This window comes from Dama dama, chromosome 31 (assembly GCF_033118175.1).
Source record: "Dama dama isolate Ldn47 chromosome 31, ASM3311817v1, whole genome shotgun sequence".
Lineage (NCBI taxonomy): Eukaryota > Metazoa > Chordata > Mammalia > Artiodactyla > Cervidae > Dama > Dama dama.
Genome location: NC_083711.1, coordinates 9,944,372 through 9,965,136, shown reverse-complemented (window position 1 = coordinate 9,965,136; position 20,765 = coordinate 9,944,372). Strand labels below are relative to the sequence as shown.

At 49.3% G+C, this 20,765-nt stretch overlaps 1 protein-coding gene across 1 annotated transcript in view; it reads left to right on the top strand.

The window, feature by feature from the left end:
* HUNK (hormonally up-regulated Neu-associated kinase) overlaps nt 1–20,765 on the top strand; it is a 125,003-nt gene that overhangs the window by 97,553 nt on the left and 6,685 nt on the right. Inside the window, exons 7-10 of the mRNA XM_061134175.1 lie at nt 1,700–1,862; nt 7,174–7,257; nt 13,784–13,831; nt 19,322–19,502. Coding sequence (XP_060990158.1) covers nt 1,700–1,862; nt 7,174–7,257; nt 13,784–13,831; nt 19,322–19,502 — 476 coding nt within the window. The remainder of the gene's footprint in view (nt 1–1,699; nt 1,863–7,173; nt 7,258–13,783; nt 13,832–19,321; nt 19,503–20,765) is intronic.

Below are 20,765 nucleotides of genomic sequence, written 5' to 3'. Positions count from 1 at the left end.
TCTCTTCTTCTGCACCACTATGGGGTTGTACCCTGTGGTTTTTCCTAGTGTTATTGTTCTGAGGTTCCACCAAAAATGTCTTCAGACTCTTTGGCGAGGCTGCAGAGCTTTCTAGCCAGATGTGCTTGCTTTCTGCTCACAGAGTATTGTCCTTGCCTCTTCAGGAATGTAGAATGTTCTATCTGATGACCCACCTCCAGTACCCACACATGTATTCCCTATGCCCGTCTCCTGCTTTCGGGTTCTACATAGCTGCTGCTTCTTGCCAGTGTGTCCCTGGGCAAGTTACTTTCCTGCTGTGGGCCTCAGTTTCTTCATCTGTTAAATGGGGATAGTAATGGTTTGTTGTTGTTGTTTAGTTGCTAAGTCATGACCAACTCTTTTGTCATCCCATGAACTGTTGTAGCCTGCCAGGCTCCTCTGTCCATGGGATTTTCCAGGCAAGGATACTGGAGTGGGTTGTCATTTCCTTCTCCGGGAGATCTCCCCAACCCAAGGATTGAACCCACGTCTCCTGCATTGGCAGGTGGTTTCTTTACCACTGAGCCACCAGGCAAGCTCTGGTACCCTTCGTAAGACTGTTGTGAAGAATAAATGGATTTATTTTCTCTCTTCCCCATTGCCATGTAAACTCCATGAAGCAGGGACTTGAATGAGTGAATAAGTAGATAAATACAAACCTGGCATTTGTTTCGGGGGCATTTTATCCCAAGGGGGTTTATCTTCATACCACTCTTGTGTAGAAGCTTTAACCTGTCCTCTGAGAGCATCCAACTTCACAGCTGAGTCCCAAATCCCCTCTTTGTGAACTTGTGAGCTCACATTGTTCCTTTAAACGTGGTCTGGGCAGGCTCCTGAATACCCTTCTTTCCCAACCCAACATCGACCCAAGCTACATGGGCTCTACCCATGTTCAATAAAGACATTTTAAGGGAAAAAAATGTCAGATTGTAAAGAAATTTGGAATGAGTAGGGAAATTAGAATATAGTCTAGGTACCAGAGAATATTAAGAGATTTCTAAAATTTTGGGGATGTTTTGAAAGTATTTTATGATCCTGCAGGAGATGTCATTGGTTTTTAAAGATGCATTCTGGTGTTTAGGAAAAAAAATTGTTTGTGATTTGAAATACTTTAGTAAAGAAAGAAAGAGGGAAGCTAAGAGAAGAAGGAAGGAAGGACAGGAGAAAGAAAAAGAAAAAAGAAAGGGAGAAAGAAAGAAAGGCAAACTGCTAACAATTAGTTCAACCAGGTATTGGGCACACCCAGATGGCACTAATATACCCAGATGGCACTAATGGTAAAGAATTGCCTGCCAATGCAGGAGACACAAGGATTCAATCCCTGGGTTGGGAAGATCCCCTGGAGGAGATCATGGCAACCCACTCCGGTGTTTTTGCCTTGGAGAGCCCCAGGGACAGAGGAGCCTGGCGGGCTGCAGTCCATGGGTTCACATAGTCAGCCACAGCGGAAGCGACTCAGCACACACCTAGGGTAATCAGACTACTCCCTGTCGTGTTTTGTGTATGTTAACGGTTCATAATAACAAGTCAATGGATGAATGAGTTGACTGGCTGTCCACGAGGGAGCCCTTGTGTGTCTGTGGGTGGGAGGGGGCTTCTGTGCTGCCGAGCTTGTGAGCGCCACTGAGGGGGCCCCGGAGCCTCGCGGTGACTGGTTGCCTGTCCCTCCATCGAGCAGGATCTCCCTGGAAGACCTGAGCCCCAGCGTGGTGCTGCACATGACCGAGAAGCTGGGCTACAAGAACAGCGATGTGATCAACACCGTGCTCTCCAACCGCGCCTGCCACATCCTCGCCATCTACTTCCTCTTAAACAAGAAGCTCGAGCGCTACTTGTCAGGGGTGAGTGGGGCCCCGTGCTGACTTTCTCGGCTCTCTATGGAAAAAAAGAAAGCTCTGATGCCCGAAGTGTTTCCCAGTGGCCGACACTTGATCTGAGCTGCTAATTGAAACTCATGTGAGGTTGAGTTTCCTGAACATGGGATAAAAGAGGAGCAAAACCTGCTTCTCGGGGAGCGCTTTTTATCTGAGGTGTTTTTAAAATATTCTCCCACAGAGCCAAACTCTGGGCCGACTTGCGAGAGGCCCAAGCTTCTTTTCCCTTCAGCTTCCTGTTGCCTTGTTCCTTGGGGTCTCCACTTAGGGTCACTGGGGCTTGTGTGGTCATGAAAACTGGGGCGCAGAGCCCCTCAAACACTCACCTCTAAAGCAGGGTAGATGAAAGGCCACTCTTGACATTGACTTCTCTAGAAAGCAAGAGTGACAGTGACCTTGGGCTCTTCACGGATCAGTCTGGGCACCAGGTGCCCTGTGTCCCAGGTGAGGGAGGTGCAGCTGGGCGTCTGGGCTGGACTGTGCGTGGCACCCTCACGCTTAGGTCAGCTGTGTCCTTCTGCCACGCGCAGTTCACAAGTGCCCAGGTGAGGGAGTCTACACGCTTTCATATCTCTATGTGTGTGCTTAGTCGCTCAGTTGTGCCCGGCTCTTGCGACCACATGGACTGTAGCCCCCTAGGCTCCCTCTGTCCTGGGATTCTCCAGGCAAGCATACTGGAATGCCATTTCCTGCTCCAGGGGATCTTCCCGACCCAGGAATCGAACCCGGGTCTCCTGCATGGCAGGCAGACTCTGTACGGACTGATGTGCGAGGGTTTTGATTAAATCGTGCTGTGCGTGCTAAGTTGCTTCAGTCATGGCGGGTTCTTTGCATCCCATGGACTGTAGAGCCTACCAGGTTCCCCTGTGCATGGAATTTTCCAGGCAAGAATGCTGGAGTGCGTTGCTGTTTCCTACTCAAGGGAATCTTCCCGACTCAGGGATTGAACCCAGGTCTCTTAGGTCTCCTGCATTGGCAGGCAGCTTCTTTACCACCTGGGAAGCCCTTCATAAATCAACTCTTTCCAAATGAACAATGGCTGAAAAAGAATTCTGCAAAGAAAGCTAGACCAGAGGCAGTGGGGATTCTGCACATCTTTGCTGCTGTTTCTCCTACTCAGAATGGTGAGGGCTGACCAAATCTAACAAGAAGTCAGGCAGAGAAATTTGCAATCATTGGGAAGCCCATCTGAAGTCTGATTTCACACCCATTCTCCTGAAGCATGGTCTTCACCCTGTGTATGTGTGCCTTGAGATCTGATTGTGTGAGGTCATCACTGTTAGGAAGACATTCAGAATCCAGAATATGAAAACGAAATTCTGGAGTTTTTCAGTGCTACTTAAAGTCATGTGATACGGGAGATTGGGACTGACATATAGTCACTGTCTTCCCTGGTGGCTCAGACGATAAAGAATCTGCCTTCAGTGCAGGAGACCTGGGTTCGATCCCTGTGTAGGTAAGATCCCCCGGAAGAAGGAAAGTGCAACCTACTCTAGTATTCTTGTCTGGAGAATCCCATGGACAGAGGAGCCTGGAGGGCTGCAGTCCCTGGGGTCACAGAGTCATACACGGCTGAGCGACTGAGCACACACTCTGTGTATAAAGTTGATGACTAATGAGATATAGCGCAGGGAACTCTACACAATGCCCTGTGGTGACCTAGATGGGCTTGAAATCCAAAAACAGAGGGGATATATGTGTACATATGGCTGATTCACTTTGCTACACAGCAGAAACTAACAGAACATTGAAAAGCAACTATATTCCGATAAAAATTTTAAAAATACATAAAGTTATGTGATAGCCCAATTAGAGCTAAGGATGAAAATTCAGACAGTCGGGGAAATGATATTCTCCCTGGTGAGGTAGAAATGACCAAAACGATGCCCAGAAGACAAGATGGTTAGAATGTGTCTCTTGTTAGCAAATAGATTTGGAAGACGTCTAGAAAACATTGCTAAATAGATCAAGAAGCTTGATGGGAGGTTTATTAAACAATGCAATGGAAGGATAGATGTTTCTAAGCTGATTCAGCTTAGGGTATTTCCTAGATTTGACTGCAATGTGAAATTATCCACAGAAGAACTTTTTTTTTTTTTTTTTGTGAGCCACCAAAGGAAAGATTTGGGCTTCCATGGTGGCTTAGATGTAAAGAATCCACCTGCAGCGCAGGACACCCAGGTTCGATCCCTGGGTTGGGAAGATCTCCTGGAGAAGGGAATGGCTACCGACTCCAGTGTTCTTGCCTAGAGAATTCCATGGATAGAGGAACTTGGAGGGTTACAGTCCATGGGTTGCACAGAATCAGACATGACTGAGCGACTAACACTTTCACTTTCAAAGGAAAAAGGTACATGAGAAGAAACATTATAGTAAAAGGCTGTTAAAAATGAGAGCAGTGTTGTATGAGGGAGAAAGAAAAAACCACGTTTAAGAAGCAGTGATGGAATGAAACTTTGGAAGGGAACAGATATGCAGCTGCAGCTGGATTTCAGAGACAATACCACGGTCACTGGAAAGCTGCCACAGGAGAGAGGTGGAAGTCAAAAAGACTGGACCTTTGACCCATAATGTATTATTTATATCATTTTACTATGTGATAGGATTAAGAAATTCTCTCACACCAGAGAACAGAGGTCCTCTGTTCACCTATGACGATGAATTCAAAAGACGTGTTAGACTTGAAGCCATTTCTCATTTTTCTCTTATTTCTGTAAAAAGAGGTTGTTTTGTTTACGTTGGCTGCTCTGAGTCTCCGTCTCTGTGTGTGGGCTCCTCTCTCGTTTCGGTGCTTGGTCTTCCCTGCGGTGGCTTCTCTAGCTGTGGAGCACGGGCTCTAGGCACACAGCCTTCAGCAGTTGCAGCGCGTGGGCTCAGGCGTTCGGATGCATGGGCTTAGTTGCCCTGTGGCCTGTGGGATCCTCCCAGACCGGAAGTTGAACTGGTGCTTCTGTATTGCAAAGTGGATCCTTAACCTGGACCCCAGCGAGGCCCTCGTGGTTTTGTGAAAAAACTGTCTGTCCCATATATTCCTTATCCTTTTAATCCCCGTTTTATTGCGTATTTTATGATGTACGTGATATATTAGTGCAGTACATGCTTATAATTTATAAAATAAATATGCACATATTGTCAATGCCTGCTGACAACTTTTTCATTCGTATGGGCTCAAGGTCACACCATTTAGAGACCACCGTGCTAGAGACAAGCAGTTCTCAAGTAAAAGGGACAGTGGAGGGTCACACACTGATTTTCTTTTTGAAATGATGAATGCCACTGAAAAATGAGTTTTAGAAAGTGTTTCCAGGATACTGCCTATAAAGTTCATGATTCCACATGTTTAAAGGATGACACTGCTACTTTCCTAAGTAAGCAAGCAGGTTCAAACATCCTTCTTTCGGCAGAATCAGTTCTCTGAATATGATCAATAAGATAGAGGGGCTTTTGTTTTAAAAAATAGTTTCTCTCTTTTGTCTACCTCTGTAGAGCCCCCAGCTTCAGTTACTCACACCCTTAAACAATCAGGGGGCTCATCCCAAGTAAGAGACGTGTGTGTGAAGCTCTTAGGCTGTGTCCTGCCTTCTCCGGGTGTCTTGCCTTCTGCAGTGATCACTCAGCATCAGAGCTGCAAGTGTTGCAGTGTGGCCAAGCTTTGTGGTTTTGTCTACTGAGAAGCTAGAGTAGGAAATGGCAACCCACTGTGGTATTCTTGCTTGGGAAATCCCATGGACAGAAGAGCCTGGAGGGCTACCGTCCATGGAGGTGTGAAGAGTGGACATGACTGAGCAACTGAGCATGCACAGACACACACACACACACACACACACACACACACACACACACACTACTGAGAAGTTCCTGGTGGAAACTAACATAGTTCTAACAGGACACGGTTCTTGTCTTGTTGTCTGTTTCACACTTACCCCTTAAATCACAGGACATAGCTGGTCTGAGAACCAGTGCCTCGGTGGGTGACTGCTTTTAAGAGTGAGTTATTCCCCATAAGTAACTATAGCTAGTCCACTCAATAATTTCTGTGCAAGGCTAATTTAACTGCACCCGAGGCACTGTCCCAGTTATTAATGTCATTAACCAATTACTAACAGCCATATATAATTTTGAAAGGGCAACTAGTGAACTAAAAAATTATACCTTAATTGCCATTTCTCCCCTTCTCCCTTGATTCTTGTTTCCTCTTTCTAAAACCTAGATGCATGGATTTTAATTTGGAGAGCCTATAAAGGCCTTCTGGGAATATTTGTTGACTGATGCATTAATCAGTCATTTAATTTCAACTGTCGCCAGAGAGGACCGCACCTCAGTCGTACCCCTAGACCATCTGAGGTGTGGTTATGTATCTTCTCCTTTAAGCTGTATTGTGGATTGCTGTGACTTTTACTGGGACGGGGGGTCAGGAACCAGGGCTGTGTTTTTATAACTGAAGTCTGGTTGATACATAGTATTCTGTTAGTTTCATGTGCACGCCTAACTGATCCAGTTATATATATATATATACATTCTTTTTCAGACTATTTTCCATTATAGGTTTTTATAAGACATCAAATATAGCTAGTTCCCTGTGCTATATAGTAGGTCCTGGTTATTTATGCATTTCAGGCCTGTTTTCATTTTATAAGTTAATTTGTTTTTGGTTCCTCTGGGCCTGTGTCGCTGCACACAAGCTTTGCTTCTAGCTGCGGTGAGTGGGAGCTACTCTCCAGTTCTGGTGTCCAGGCTTCTCGTTGCGGTGGTTCTCTTGTTGCAGAGGACGGGCTCTAGAGCAGAGCTTTAGTAGTTGTGGCTGCAGGGGTTTAGTTGCTCCACAACTTGTGGGATCTTCCTGGACCAGGGATTGAACCCACATCCCCTGCATTGGCGGGTGGATTCTTATCCACTGCGCCACTGGGGAAGTTCTTAGGCCTGTTTTTAAATCGGCAAGACCTGTATCCCATTCAGTAGTTCCATAAAATGAGTTGTCCTCCCCAGCTCACATATTTGGTCTCTGAGCTCATGTCTTAGCGTGGTCTTTATCGCACAGGTGAAAGAGCGGATGTGCAGTGGGAACAGTGACGTGCCCGGGGCCACCAAGCCCTTTCCCGCAGAGCCAGGAGTCTGGGTCCTGCCTCCCCCATGCTCCTGTGGGCTGTCCTGGAGGGGTCTGCCAACCGCATTCTGTCGTTTCTCAGCCAAGTGCTGGTTTAAAAATTAATGACTGCTTGATAGACATTCCTATTTTCCGAGAGTTAAGCCCGGCTTATTTTCTTTTCTCCTCTGGTAGAAATCTGACTTCCAGGACAGCGTCTGCTACAAGACCCAGCTCTACCAAATAGACAGGTGCAGGCCCACCAAGGAGCCGTATGAGGTGAGTGGCTCCCCAGAGCAAAACCCAGGACCTCTTAGGAAGAGTGGATTTCCTTTATGGGAGGAGGACTGGAAAGGAAGCCAGTTGTTGTGGGACACGGAAGTAGCCAAAGACAAATACTTACTCGCTTTACCAAGCCCTTAAGAAATGGCTTCCCTGGTGGCTCAGATGGTAAAGAACCTTCCTGCAATGCTGGAGACCCGGGTTCAGTCCCTGGGTGGGGAAGATCCCCTGGAGAAGGGAATGGCCACCCACCCCAGTGTTCTTTCCTGGAGAATACCACAGACAGGGGAGCCTGGTGGGCTGTAGTCCATGGGGTCAAAAAGAGTTGGACACAACCGAAGCGACTCGTGCTTTCACTTTATAAGAAATGGCTTACAGTGGGGCCACCATTGTCCAGTCTCCAGACTGTGGTTCTTAGCTGTGGGCATATAGTAGAATCCCCAGGGGCATTTCAGCTTGTGAATGCCTGGGCCACACCTCAGACCGATTCCATCGAAACTCAGGGGGCAGGATTGGGGGTGGGGGAGTGATGTTTCCTTTTTTTTTGCTGCACCATGCAGCATGTGAGGGATCTTAGTTCCCTGACCAGGAATTGAACCCATGCTCCCTGCAGTGGAAGCATGGAGTCCCAACCACTGGACTGCAAGGGAAGTCCCAGATCTGCGGGGGGTCAGTATTTTTTAACGCTCACTGGATGATTCCCAATGGAGTCACGGCTGGAATCCACTGTCAGATTGCCAAAAGATAAAGACAAGATGCTGAAAGACATGTGTATGTAACACTTGGCATCAGAAGAAAGTAAGGAAGGTGAGGATCGGGAAAAAGGATCAGGAGTGACCCTTTCCAGTCTGCTGTCCCTGGTGACCTGATGCTACTACCTAGGACGTACCTGAGAGAAAATACCAAGATTCTTTGATTTCAGAGTAAAGACTAGTATCGTATGATCCAAAATTCGGACCCCAGATCCATGCTTGTTAAGAGATCGTGCTAGGATCTCCAGACCCAGGGCCTGGCGCAGAGGGTGAGGGCCTCCCCACCCCCGCCCCGGGACCCCTCATTCACTGTTCTGTCCAGTGGGGGCTCCCCGGCCTGCTCAGGGGTTTCCCATAGAATGTGGAGCCTGCTAGTCTGTGCTTCACTGTGACAGCAGAAAGCAAGTGGGACGTGGCCCAGACCACTGCAGTGATACAGGTGACAGGGGAGCTGAGCTGCCATGTGAGAATGCAGCCGCCCCGAGCATCGAGGCGGGGTTGGGGTAGGCAGCTGGGTTGGGAGGAGGAGGCTGATCACTCTAGACAGAGCCTGGGAGATGGCACGATTCAAGCAGGCGGAGAAGAGGAGATGCTGATGACAGAGGAACAAGCAGAGATCCTGGGGCAGCAGGAGACCCAGGGGGGAAGGATGTTGGGGAGGACGTGGAAAAGGTCAAGTATAAAATGGCCCGTGGTGATGGCTGAGCAGCTGCTTGTCATGGAGGAAGTGGAAGGGCAGAGAAGAGATTGCATGGACTGGGGGGAGTGAAGACTGTGAGCCTAGATCTCTCCATGTATGATGCTGGCAATGAATAGGAGGACATGACCGCCTCTGCTTGAAGGATGCACGGGGGTGGGAAGGAGTCAGGGTGGGGGGCAGAGGAAGGAACCGCAGCAGAAGGTGGGGACGGGTGGGCATTCAGAGCAACCCAGGTGGGACCTAGCCCTGACCCTGGCCTGGAGGCCCCCTTCCTCTGAAACTGTGAGGCACCAGCGTGGTGAGGGTGGAGATGAGCCTTTGGTGAGGTGGGTTGTGTGGGTTGGTTCTGGGCAGGAAGCACATACATGGCTTTTGGGTTGCGAGCGGAAGATCAGAGATGGTGAAGGGCCAGACACCCCCAGCCCCAGACCCCTCCAGCCAATTGCTTGCCAAATCTCCTCTCGAATGAGTGCAGGTCTCCAACGTAGCACACAGGAGCCAACCCGCAGCAGCCCTCCTGCCCTGCCCCTGTTCTCTCTCTCCAAATGGCAGCCTCGCCTTCAAACAGGGCGGAGTCCTTTTCACTCCTTTCCCTCACCCCCAGGAGCTTCCCAGGTGGCTCAGTGGTGAAGAATCTGCCTGAAATGCAGGAGACACAGGTTTGATCCCCGTTGTCGAGAAAAATCCCCTGGAGAAGGAAATGGCCACCCATTCCAATATTTTTGCCTAAAAAAAAAAAATCCCATGGACAGAAGAGCCTGTGGGCCACAGTTCATGGGGACACGACCGAGTGACCAAGCATGCACACGGCACGCTCACCCCTGAGAGCCAGTCTGTCACCAAGTTCTGCCAGCTTGACTCCTGAAGCTCCCCAACCCCATCCTCCCGCCCTGGTCCAGCCCCCATCACCCCTTGCGTGGACCTCAGCCGCAGCCTCCTAACTGTTCTCTCTTTGTCCTCATGACTGCAGTCATGAATACAGGCTGTCCGCACACAGGCCAGGGTGAGCTATTCACACTCAAATGAGACCATATCGCTTCCCTGCTCGAAACTGTCAAAGGCTTCCTTACCGTGGAAGACAAACTGTGACGTGGCCGCCGTGTCCCAGACTGGACTGGCTTCTGCCAGCAACTCCGACCTTATCTTCTAGCTACCCCTACCCCCACCCCCATCACCCTGCTTCTTGCCTTTTTTTTTTTTTAATTTTCATCTGGTCACTCCCTGAGGCATGTGGGATCTTAGTTCCCTGACCAGGGATGGAACCCGTGCCCCCCTGCATTGAAAGTGCAGAGTCTTAACCACTGGACCACCAGGAACGCCCCCTGCTTCTTGCTTCGTGCTCAGTCCCATGGGCCTTCAGACTTCTGTGCTCTCTTGTCTTCCAGGGCTGTACACACCCTGCTCTCTTCCAGAATGTTCTCCCGAGCTCTCTCTGCTGAGTAAGTCTCTGTCTGTCTTCAGATGTGGAGGCAGGGTCGTGTCCTCATGGACCCCTGCTGCTTTCTGACCTGTACCTTCGGGTCACATCTCTCCAGTGCAGGCTGTCACACACCTCCTGCCTCCTGGGGTTGATCCCCTGGATGAGGTTCTGTTTGTTCTGGGATGATTTGATTCTCATCTCTCTCCCACTCTGGTCTGTGAATTCCTTAAGAGGAGGGATGGAGTCCCTGTTATTTATTTATTTGACAGCTCTTGGTCTCAGTTGTGGCGCTCGGGCTTGCCCCGCAGCACGTGGGATCTTAGTTCCCCAACCAGGGATCAGACCCAATTTCCCCTGAATTGGGCTCTTAACCACTGGACCATCAGGAGGGTCCCTGGGACAGCGTCCCTTTTGTTCCTCACAGTGTCTCTAGAGCCTGCACGCTGCCTGTAGAGGCTTAATAAATATTTGCTGGAGGAAGAAGTGAAATAATCAAGTGGACCTTGGCCTGAGTCTCAGAAAATGGAATTGGGTCAGCGTCTTGGGAAGGTTGAACATTCCAGCTGGGACACCTAGCTTGGTTAAAGCAGGGGACCACCTGCATGGCAGCATTCAAGTCGAATTACCATCACTTGATGGCCATGCCCTATGGGAGGGACCTCTTACAGTCACTTGCACTGGAGGTGGTCACCTCGGCTGGGGGCCAGGGGATACAGAAGTCACCGTTAGGCTCCCCTGCCTCTTGGTTTGACTCTTTAGGGCCTCAGGTAATAATGCAAACTTAGATGTGCCACATCCCCTAAGTGTGTATCCTAGGCGGCCTCTAAGCCACTTGGCCGATGCCCACGTCCTTGTTTGCCCTGGTACCCAGCACTGCTTGAGTGCTCCAAAGTGTCAGGGCCACGATGGGAAAGGGCCTCTTTTTTTTTTTTCATCTACATTATTTTTCTCAGCTGCTTATTGCATTTGGCCTGAAAACACATGGTAAGCATTTTAAAACATTTGTTGCAATATTTAATGGTTAGAGTTTCAATAGAAACGCTAATGGGGAAACAGCATTTCAATTTTCTAGTTTCCATTTGTTTTCTCCAAACCGCAGCAATACTTGAGCTAATTAAATTACAGGCTCTGGCTAGATGACCCAGCTCTCCTCTCCATTGGAACCTAGCAAAGTGGAATGGGGCCAGCTAGAAAAAGTGGTGAGAAAGACTGAAAGAGGCCAGATTCTCCAGGGAGAGCCCACTCCGGGCCTCTGTGGGTTTCAGCCCAGCTGGTCCAGGAGGAGAAGCAGAGGGGATGCGTGGTATGCAGCGGAGTGAAGTTCAAGGTTGTACACGAGTGGGCTGGGGGGCGGCTCTGGGGCCGTGTCTGGGCATTGAGGGCAAGTGTTGGCCTCTTTCTTCTTCTGGATCCCAGTTCTTTTTCTCCAAGGAGACAGAGGAGCTGAATTAAGCAGAAAACACTTCCCTCTCAGGATTCTAGTGCTATCATGGTATGACTTTGCCACTTTCTCCCCATCTTCGTACTGGAGCAGGCAGAGATCACGTCTGGAAAAGGAAGACCCTTGTGTCACCTTGGACTAAGGCCCCAGAGACTCCTTTTCCTAAAAGAGAGGTCCGGGGGGCGGGGGGCAGGACGCCATGGAGGGTTGTGGCAGGGAAGTCATCACTAGTAAAGTGGCTCAGTGAAGCCACAGAGAACTGGAAGCCAGTGTTGTCCAAGTCTTGAAAAATAATGCTGATATGTAGCAAAATGTCACTTAGAAATACAAGGACTTCTCTGCGATATCCAAGTAACACTGCAGTTTTGGAAGTTAAATCATGCAGACGGTGGCGGAGGGACTGTATGAGTCTGTGAGGGCTCCCATCACAAAGTCCCACAAACCAAGTGGCTTAAACCAGGGGTCCCCCTCGTCTGGAATCTAATGCCTGATGATCTGAGGTGGGGCTGATGTAATCATAATAGAAATGAAGTGAGCAATAGAGGTGATGCACTTGAATCATCCCCAAACCATCTCCCACCCTGGTCTCTGGAAAAATGGTCTTCCACGAAACCAGCTCCTGGTGCCCCTGGGGACCACTGGCTTAAACAAAAGAAATGTGTCGTCTCCTGGTTTGGGAGTCCAGAAGGTCAAGGTCATGGTGTCTGCAGGACTGATTCCCTCTGAGGATGGTGAGGGAGAATCTTTCATGCCTCCTAGCTTCTGGTGGGTGCCAGCAGTCTTCAGTATTCATGGGCTTGTAGGAGCATCACCCTGATCTCTGCCTTCATCTTCACATGGCAGTCTGCGTGTGTGTCTGTGACCAGTTACCCCCTTTCTATAAGGATTCCAGTCACACTGCACTAGAACCCAGTCTGATGACCTTATCTTAACTTGATCACCTCTGGAAAGGTAAGACCAAGAAGAGGTTCCATCTCAAAGGCCAAGAAGAGCGAGCTTTCGTACTCCCCGCTGTACTTCCTGCCAGGCTCCAGAGGGGATGGGACGGGCCTCACCTGACCCTGTCTTCAGGTAAAGCTGCATTCTGAGGTCCAGGGGTTAGGACTCCAACATTCGAATTTGGAGGAGTGATGAAATGCGGGCTCCCCAGGTGACTCAGTGGTAAAGAACCCACTTGCCCAGCAGGAAATGCAGAAGACGTGGGTTCGATCCCTGGGTTGGGAAGATCCCCTGGTGGAAGAAATGGCAACCTACTCCAGTATTCTTGCCTGGGAAATTCCATGAACAGAGGAGCCTGGCAGGCTGCAGTCCGTGGGATTGCAAAGAGTTGGACACGACTGAGCAACTAAACCACCACCACCATCATAATTAAATGCATAATGGGAACTATAAGTTTAAAGGTAAAATATTACAGTATTTTCTTTGTGTAAATGACACAAATCTGTACAAATTAAAAAAAAAAATTTTTTTTTTAATTTATGTTACTTTTGGCTTCAGTGGGTTTTGGGTGTGCCCAGGCTTTCTCTAATTGCGATGAGCAGGGGCTTCTCGTCATTTTGGTGTGTGGGCTTCTCACTGCAGTGGCTTTTCTAGCAGTGGAGCACAGGCTCTAGTTGTTACGGTTCACAGGCCTGAGATCTCTTGGACTTCAGTAATTGTGGCCCATGGGCTCCATCGCTCCGAGCCATGTGGAATCTTTCCAGATCAGGGATTGAACCCATGTCTTCTGCGTTGGCAGGCAGATTCTTATGCACTGGACCACCAGGGAAGTCCTGCACAAATTTTAACAATCAAATTTGGGATCAAGTCTCTGTTGTGGCAAATCTGAACGGTGGTTACCTTCGGGGGCGGGAAGAGAATGTGGCAACGAGGGACTTCTAGGTGTTGGCTGGGTTCTGTTTCTTGATCCGGGCGCCGTTTTCATGCGTGCTTTTGTTGATTGAGAAAACCGAGTGAACGCTTTACTCATCATCAGAGCACCCCTCCATCATGTGTCCTAGACTTTAATATAAACCTTACCTAGAAAATCTCTCTAGGGCAGGAATTAGGACATCTGCCGCCTCCTTCCGGGACAGTTTGGTTTCTTGTCTGCAAACACTGAAATGGGTAATCCTCAACCAGAGCTGCAAGTGGGAAGAGTTTAGGGAATAAACAGCAAGTGCAGCTTCTTGAATTGTTGAAAAATGCTGTTTTTTGGTTTTTTTTCGCAGGCCTCCCTGGACACCTGGACAAGAGACCTTGAATTTCATGCTGTGCAGGTAAGAAATTGGGGATTCTGATGGATTAGACAGAGTCCTCCAGAAAAACGGAATCGACAGCGTGTGTGTGTGTGTGTGTGTGTGTGTGTGTGTGAGATGCATGGACACCCAGGGAAGGGTTGATGTTTCAGCTCCAGTCACAAGGCTTCTGGAGGTAGAATTCCTTCTTTCTCAGAACACTTCAGTGTTCTCTCTCTTTTTAAAAAAATTAAATTTATTTTTAATAGAAGGATATTTGCTTTACACTATTGTGTCGGTTTCCGCCAAACATCACCATGAAGTCTTCTCTTAAACCCTTCAACTGGATTTCCCAAGACCCACCCAGACTGTGGAGGATAAGCTGCTTTACTCAAAAGCCTACGATTGAAATGTCCTTCTCATCTAACACAAGCCTTCACCACAAACTGTAGACTGGTGTTTGACCGGACACTGGGTGCCCTGGTCTAGGCAACTTGACACTTGAAAGCCTCCATTGCCTGTGACCCTGAAGATTAGTGAATCCCTGCCTGGGGCTCCGGACTCTGCACACACCCCTCATCCTGTCCTGAATTCAGACATGCAGAACCCTGTTGTAAGTGGATTTGTCAGAATCCCCTCAGATCAGATCAGCTTTCTCTGTGTGTGTGCTAAGTCACTCAGTCGTGTCCAACGCTTTGGCCCTATGAACTGTAGCCCGCCAGGCTTCTCTGTTCATGGGATTCTCCAGGTACTGGAGTGGGTTGCCATGCCCTCTTCCAGGGAATCTTCTCAACCCAGGGATCAAACCCATGTATGTCTCCTGCATTGGCAGGTGTGTTCTTTATCACTAGAGCCACCTGTATAGTTGACTTTTTAAAAATTCATCTTGCTATAACAATAAACTTGGCTGTGCATTTGTGTTTCTACCTATAAAGAAGTGGGGTTTAGAACAGTCCATGGCTTCCCGGTTCCTGGACCTTTTTATTCTCAATGCATTTGTTTGTTTCTTATGGCAGAATCAGGCCTCTGTGGCTTTTCCTTACGTTATGGGCCTGGGCTTGTGCTCAGTCGCTAAGGCGTGTCTGACTCTTTGCAACCCCTTTGTCTGTGGGGATTCTCCAGGCGAGAATACTGGAGTGGGTTGCCACGTCCTCCTCCAGGTTAGGATCTTCCTGACCCAGGGATCGAACCCGCATCTCCTATGTCCCCTGCATTGGCAGGCGGATTCTTTACTACTGGACCACCAGGGAAGTCCAGGTCTGCACATTCAGGGCATCCAGTTTTTTTGAAAAACGTCCACGCACATGTGTGGTGGTTGGAAAATGGTTTAAAGAGAAGAAGAGGCTGTTTTGTGTGGGGTTTGCTAGCATCTGGGGCCTCTGGTTTCCTCTTGGATCCACCTTGGAGGGTATGGACTGAGCATGAGGGGGCAGAGAAGACCCTTGAAGCTTCAGCTCCACCACCCGCCTTTAGGCACATGCGGATGAGGGGCACACTGCCCACCCATGAGAATCAGAGGTAAACCGAAGAGGCCTGCAGGCAGCCAGAGTTGCTGGGTGGGGTGTGAGGGAGTGGGTGCAGGCAAGGGGGAACATAATTAGTCCTTCTGAAGATCTGTTTCTGTTACATAAGGCAATTTAGCATCCTTCTCCCTGGGAAATCTCTTTTGGAGAAAATAGGCCATGCAAATGAAAATGGTAGAATTGGAAAATCGGTTGCATTTATGAACCTCTGCTTGGAAGACATGAAGATGGCTGCTTGTAAACAAGTCAGTTTCCTGGGCACTGGTGACCTGTCCACTGGGACAGATCCAGGGTGTTGTCCCCCACCCCCAAGGAGCAGATGGGTGGTAAACTCTTGGCATCTCCCTAGAAACCAGTCACTATGAAGTCATCTGTTCTTTCAGGCTGAGAAGAATGCTCTGAGGGTGGGGGGAGTGGCTGGGGGCAGTTTGGAGGAAGTACCATGGTGCAAAAGATTGAAAGCAGGAGGAGAAGGGGCGACAGAGGAGGAGATGGTTGGATGGCATGACTGACTCAGTGGACACGAGTTTGAGTGAGCTCCGGGAGATGTTGAAGGACACGGAAGCCTGGCGTGCTGCCGTCCATGGGGTGACAAAGAGTTGGACACAGCTGAGCGGCTGAGTGACAACACCAGGGTGCAGGATCGACACGGGGATGTGAGCAAGGTTCCCCAGACTCTTTAGGCCTAAATCCATGTCCTCTTTCTTCTGTCCCCATTGTGGGCTTCCTTGTTGTTATTGTTCAGTAGCTTAGTTGTGTCTGATTCTTTGTGACCCCATGAACTGTAGCACAGTTCTTTGTCCTTCACTATCTCCCAGAGTTTGCTCAGACTCGTATCCATTGAGTTGATGGTGCCATCCAACCATCTCATCCTCTGTTCTCCGCTTCTCCTGCCTTCCATCTCTCCCAGCATCAGGGGCTTGTCCAATGAGTCAGCTCTGCTCATTGCCAAAGATCCCTTTGTGGGTTGCAGGAGAAATTTCTAGAGCCAACCTTGATCTCGTCCTACAGAGAACTCTCATACCTAGGACACACTTTGGATAATGAGCTCTGTCTGGGTGGTGATACTGGCCCCCCTGAAAGTTTGCATCTTGATCCTTTATCTTTGAGAAGCCACAGAGAGTTAGAAAGGAGCTGAGATGAACCCAGGAGGCTGCCGGCAGGAGCCCTCTGAGAGTAGGAAATGCAGGGTAGCCCAAAGGAAGATATACTCATGTTTCTAAAAAAAATCCTTCCAAGGGGCAGTGCTGGGGTTGTGGTGGTGGGGGGCGGGGGGCGGCGGAGCAAACTCCAGTTTTATGTTTTTCTTCCAAATACTGTTTTACAATGTATCACAAAAGTGCATCTGATTCCTTTTTTCCTGTTTAAGGTGTTATCAGATAGAACTGATGAGTTTGCTCATAAAAACACATATAAAAAATGGAGCCAGACTTTGGGACAGGCTGTTTTTTGCCTGGGGAGAGGCTGGAGATGGTGAAAGCTCACTCTTCTTTGCTGCGGAGCAGAGGGCCTGTTGATGTTTGATAGAAAGGGGGAAAGGGAGGCGGTGGAGAACTGTGCTTGGCCTTGGTGTGGAGCAGATGCCCCCCTCCGCCCTGCCCTTTGTAGCATCTTGCTCGTGGTCTCATCTGTAGCATCCTGGATGCCCTGGACTACAGTGTGGTCCCTGCCTTTCTCTCTGCCACCAGAACAAGCCTGGTACTGCCCCAGCTTCCAGAGGGCAGTGTGGAGTCAAGGGTTAAGAACACACCGACGTTCAGGGAAGGCTGCAAAAATCTGAGTTGCTGTCAGGCTCCTGGGTGAATTCTCTTTTAAAAAATGGAAGTATAGTTGATTTACAGCGTTGGGCCCATCTCTGCTGTGCGGCCAAGTGACTCAGTTATACATGTGTCACATCCCTGTTACTGACTATTCTTCTCCATTGTGGTTTATCACAGGATATTGAATATAGTTCCCTGTGCTCAACGGTAGGACCTTGTTGTTCATCCATTCTAAACCTAACAGTTTGCATCTACCAACCCCCAAATCCCACTCCATCCCTCCTCCTCCCCCCTCCCCTTGGTGACCTCAAGTCTGTTCTCTGTGAGTCTCTTTCTGTTTCACAGATAGGTTCACTTGTGCCCTGTTTTAGGTTGCACATATAAGTGATATCCTGTGGTAGTTGTCTTTCTCCTTCTGACTTGCTTCACTTAGGTTGATAATCGCTAGCTGCATCTGTGTTGCTGCAAATGGTGTTCTCTTTTCACAGCTGTGTAGCGTTCCATTGTAGGTGTGTGACCACATCTTCTTTATCCACTCATCACAGACGTTTACATTGTTTCCAGGTCTAGGCTGTTGTGAACATAGGGGTGCGTGTATCTTTTTGAATTATCTGGGTATATTTAGCTACTGCAGGCACCTCTGGAGGAGGGGATAACAGGATTTGCCTCATCATGGGTCATGCTCTTAGCAGTGTCTGGCGTTCCAAGCATCCTCAGTAAAGGTGGTGGTGGCTGATAAGACGTTGGGGAAGGTGTTTGCAGGAGCTCCACCTCTGCTTTCTTCCTGCCTCATCCGTCCATGGGGACGAGCCACCTCAGCCAAGGTCTGGGCTCCCAGCAGCTACTGTCCTGAGGTGACACTCAAGGCCGGGATGGGTGCCCCCCTACTTCCCATTTCTTTCCTGCCATCTTTCCCACTCAAAACCTGGACATAATGAACCCCAATCCAGAAAGACTTTGAAAATCCTTGTTAGAAAGGGCTACCCAACTGCAAGGGGATGTTTCCTTGAGAAGCTTTTCAACAGCATCCATGAAAAATAGATGAGCTCTCTTGAATTGCAAATGTTCGTAAGGTTTAAGGCAAAAAATGTGAAAATTGGTCTCTCCCCACCCCACCCCCCACTCCTGGTGAGGTCAGGGATTCAGTTGTCTCTGTTTAACAATAAACATCAAACACAGTCTTTAGGGCCAGAAAAAAGCTGCTTCCTTGTGGCATCACCCTTCCCAGAAGCTTGAACCCAATTAATTTTAATTCAGTTCCGTTTCCACTGGCTTTTTTGTTTTTGTTTTTTTTTTTAATATTTCACTAACTATTTAATAAGCTTTCTCTCCATGCCTGGCTTCATGCCAGAGGCTGTGGGGCTGAAGATGTATAAAACAGTCAAATTCACTCCCATCAGAGGGATTATAATTGAGTTCAATCAGGGCAATACTTGACAGCACAAATGGCTGATTTGTGCCAATTTAAGTACATAAGAGCCCACGTGAGCTTCCCAGGTGGCTCCGTGGTAAAGAGTCTGCCTGCGGTGCAGGAGACACGGGTTCGATTCCTGGGTCAGGAAGATCCCCTGGATGAGGAAATGGCAACCCACTTCTGTATTCCTCCCTGGAAAATTCCATGGCCAGAGGAGCCTGGCGGGCTACAATCCATAGGGTCACAAAGAGTCAGACATAACCGAGTGACTGAGCACGCGAGAGAGACACGGCTTAGTGACTAAACAAGAAGCGCCCACGTGAGCAGAGGAAGGCGGGTCAGAAATTAACCCAGGCAGGCTCAGGGCTCCACGGGTTGGTCGTCCACCTCCTTGGCTTCACTGAACACATAAACACTGAGGTTATGATGGAGCACTTTTTGCCTCTGCAAATCCGCTACTTGGGCAGAATCTCAGGACTCTGCTGTAGCTAGGATGGGAGGTTACCAGGAGTCCTCATAGGCTTTACCTTGGTTTGTTCAGCTTGTTCTAGGAAAATGGACCACCCAGGGATATCCGTGCCCTTGTTGGAACATGTCAGAACAGCACAGTGCAGGAAGCTGGGGACCACGAAGCCCACTTGTGGCCCAGGGAGCAGGCCGTGGCTTCCCGGGGCGTCCTCTGGGTCTGGGCGCTTCCCTTGTTCACCACGCAGCTGGGAGCCTGGTGCTTTAGGAAACCGAGGCTCCTTAATTCCGCTGTGATAGCTCCTCAAAGGGGGTCCTGCTGTGCATTCTTGTGTGCCTCTGAATACCCATGTTTGCTTCTCATTGGAAGGATAAAAAGCCCAAAGAACAAGAAAAAAGAGGGGATTTTCTTCATCGACCATTTTCCAAGAAGCTGGACAAGAACCTGCCGTCGCACAAACAGCCGTCGGCCTCGCTCATCACGCAGATTCAGAGCACCAGGGCCCTGCTCAAGGACCGCAAGGCCTCCAAGCCTGGCTTCCCCGACAAAGGTGGGTCAGCATGGGGGACTACTCCAGGCCTCATGTTCAGCTGCGTGGCTGCTGTGTATCCCATGCTGGTGTCTGTGTGGGCCCCTGGGACGGACACGACTCCTGTGCCATGGGAAGGCAGAATTAATGCTTGAGAGGCAAGGAGAGAACAAGTAAAGTCCTGACTCCGTGATGCGGTTCACCTGTGTGGGCGGGATTTGAGAGACCAGAGGCGGGGTGGGTGCAGAAATCAGGGTGTAAAGTATTGCAGGTGTAGAGACTGGGGTGCAGGAGCTTGTGGGTGCAGAAATCAGGGTGTAAAGTATTGCAGGTGTAGAGACTGGGGTGCAGGAGCTTGTGGGTGCAGAAATCAGGGTGTAAAGTATTGCAGGTGTAGAGACTGGGGTGCAGGAGCTTGTGGGTGCAGAAATCAGGGTGTAAAGTATTGCAGGAGTAGAGACTGGGGTGCAGGAGCAGAGATGGGGTGCAGAAGCCGAGATTGGGGTTCAGGAGCAGAAATGGGGTGCAGGAGTATAGATGGGATGCAGGAACAGATTGGGGTGCAGGAGTAGAGATGGGGTACAGGAGCAGAGATTGGGAGGGATGATTTTGCAGATGTCAAAGAAGCAGACGTCAAGGTGGATGGTACTATGAGAGTGAGATTGGGGTGCATGGTTTTGTGGGAGAGCAGATACCAGGGTGCATAGCATTGTGGGAGTAGAAACTGGGGTGCTTGGTATTTTATTGAAGTAGCTGAGATTGGGGTGCATAGTATCATGGAACCAGGCATCGGTGTTCAGTTTTGGGGGGCAGAGATCAGGGTTCAGGAGCAGGGATGGGGCATGCTCTTGTGAAAGCCTTCCCCAAAAAGTACACCCTGAGAGGCAGTGACATGTGATCCACAGGGTCTGGGCTCTGGGTGGAGGTAGGGTGCTTAAACCCAGCTCTGAGGCTGGTGGCGGCCCAAGTTCCTCACCCTCTGAGGATCTTTATTGATTCCCTTCCCTGTGAAAGGAAACCTATCTGTCAGAGCTATTGGGTGGATCCAGTGAGATAAGGGCTCCCCTGATAGCTCAGATGGTAAAGAACTGGCCTGCCAATGCAAGAGATCCAGGTTTGATCCCTACGTCAGGAAGATCCCCTGGAGGAGGAACTGGCAACCCACTCCAGTATTCTTGCCTAGAGAATTCCATGGACAGAAGAGCCTGGCGGGCTACAGTCCATGGGGTCGCAAAGAGTTGGACACAACTGAGCGATTTACACTTTCACTTTTCACTTCAATGA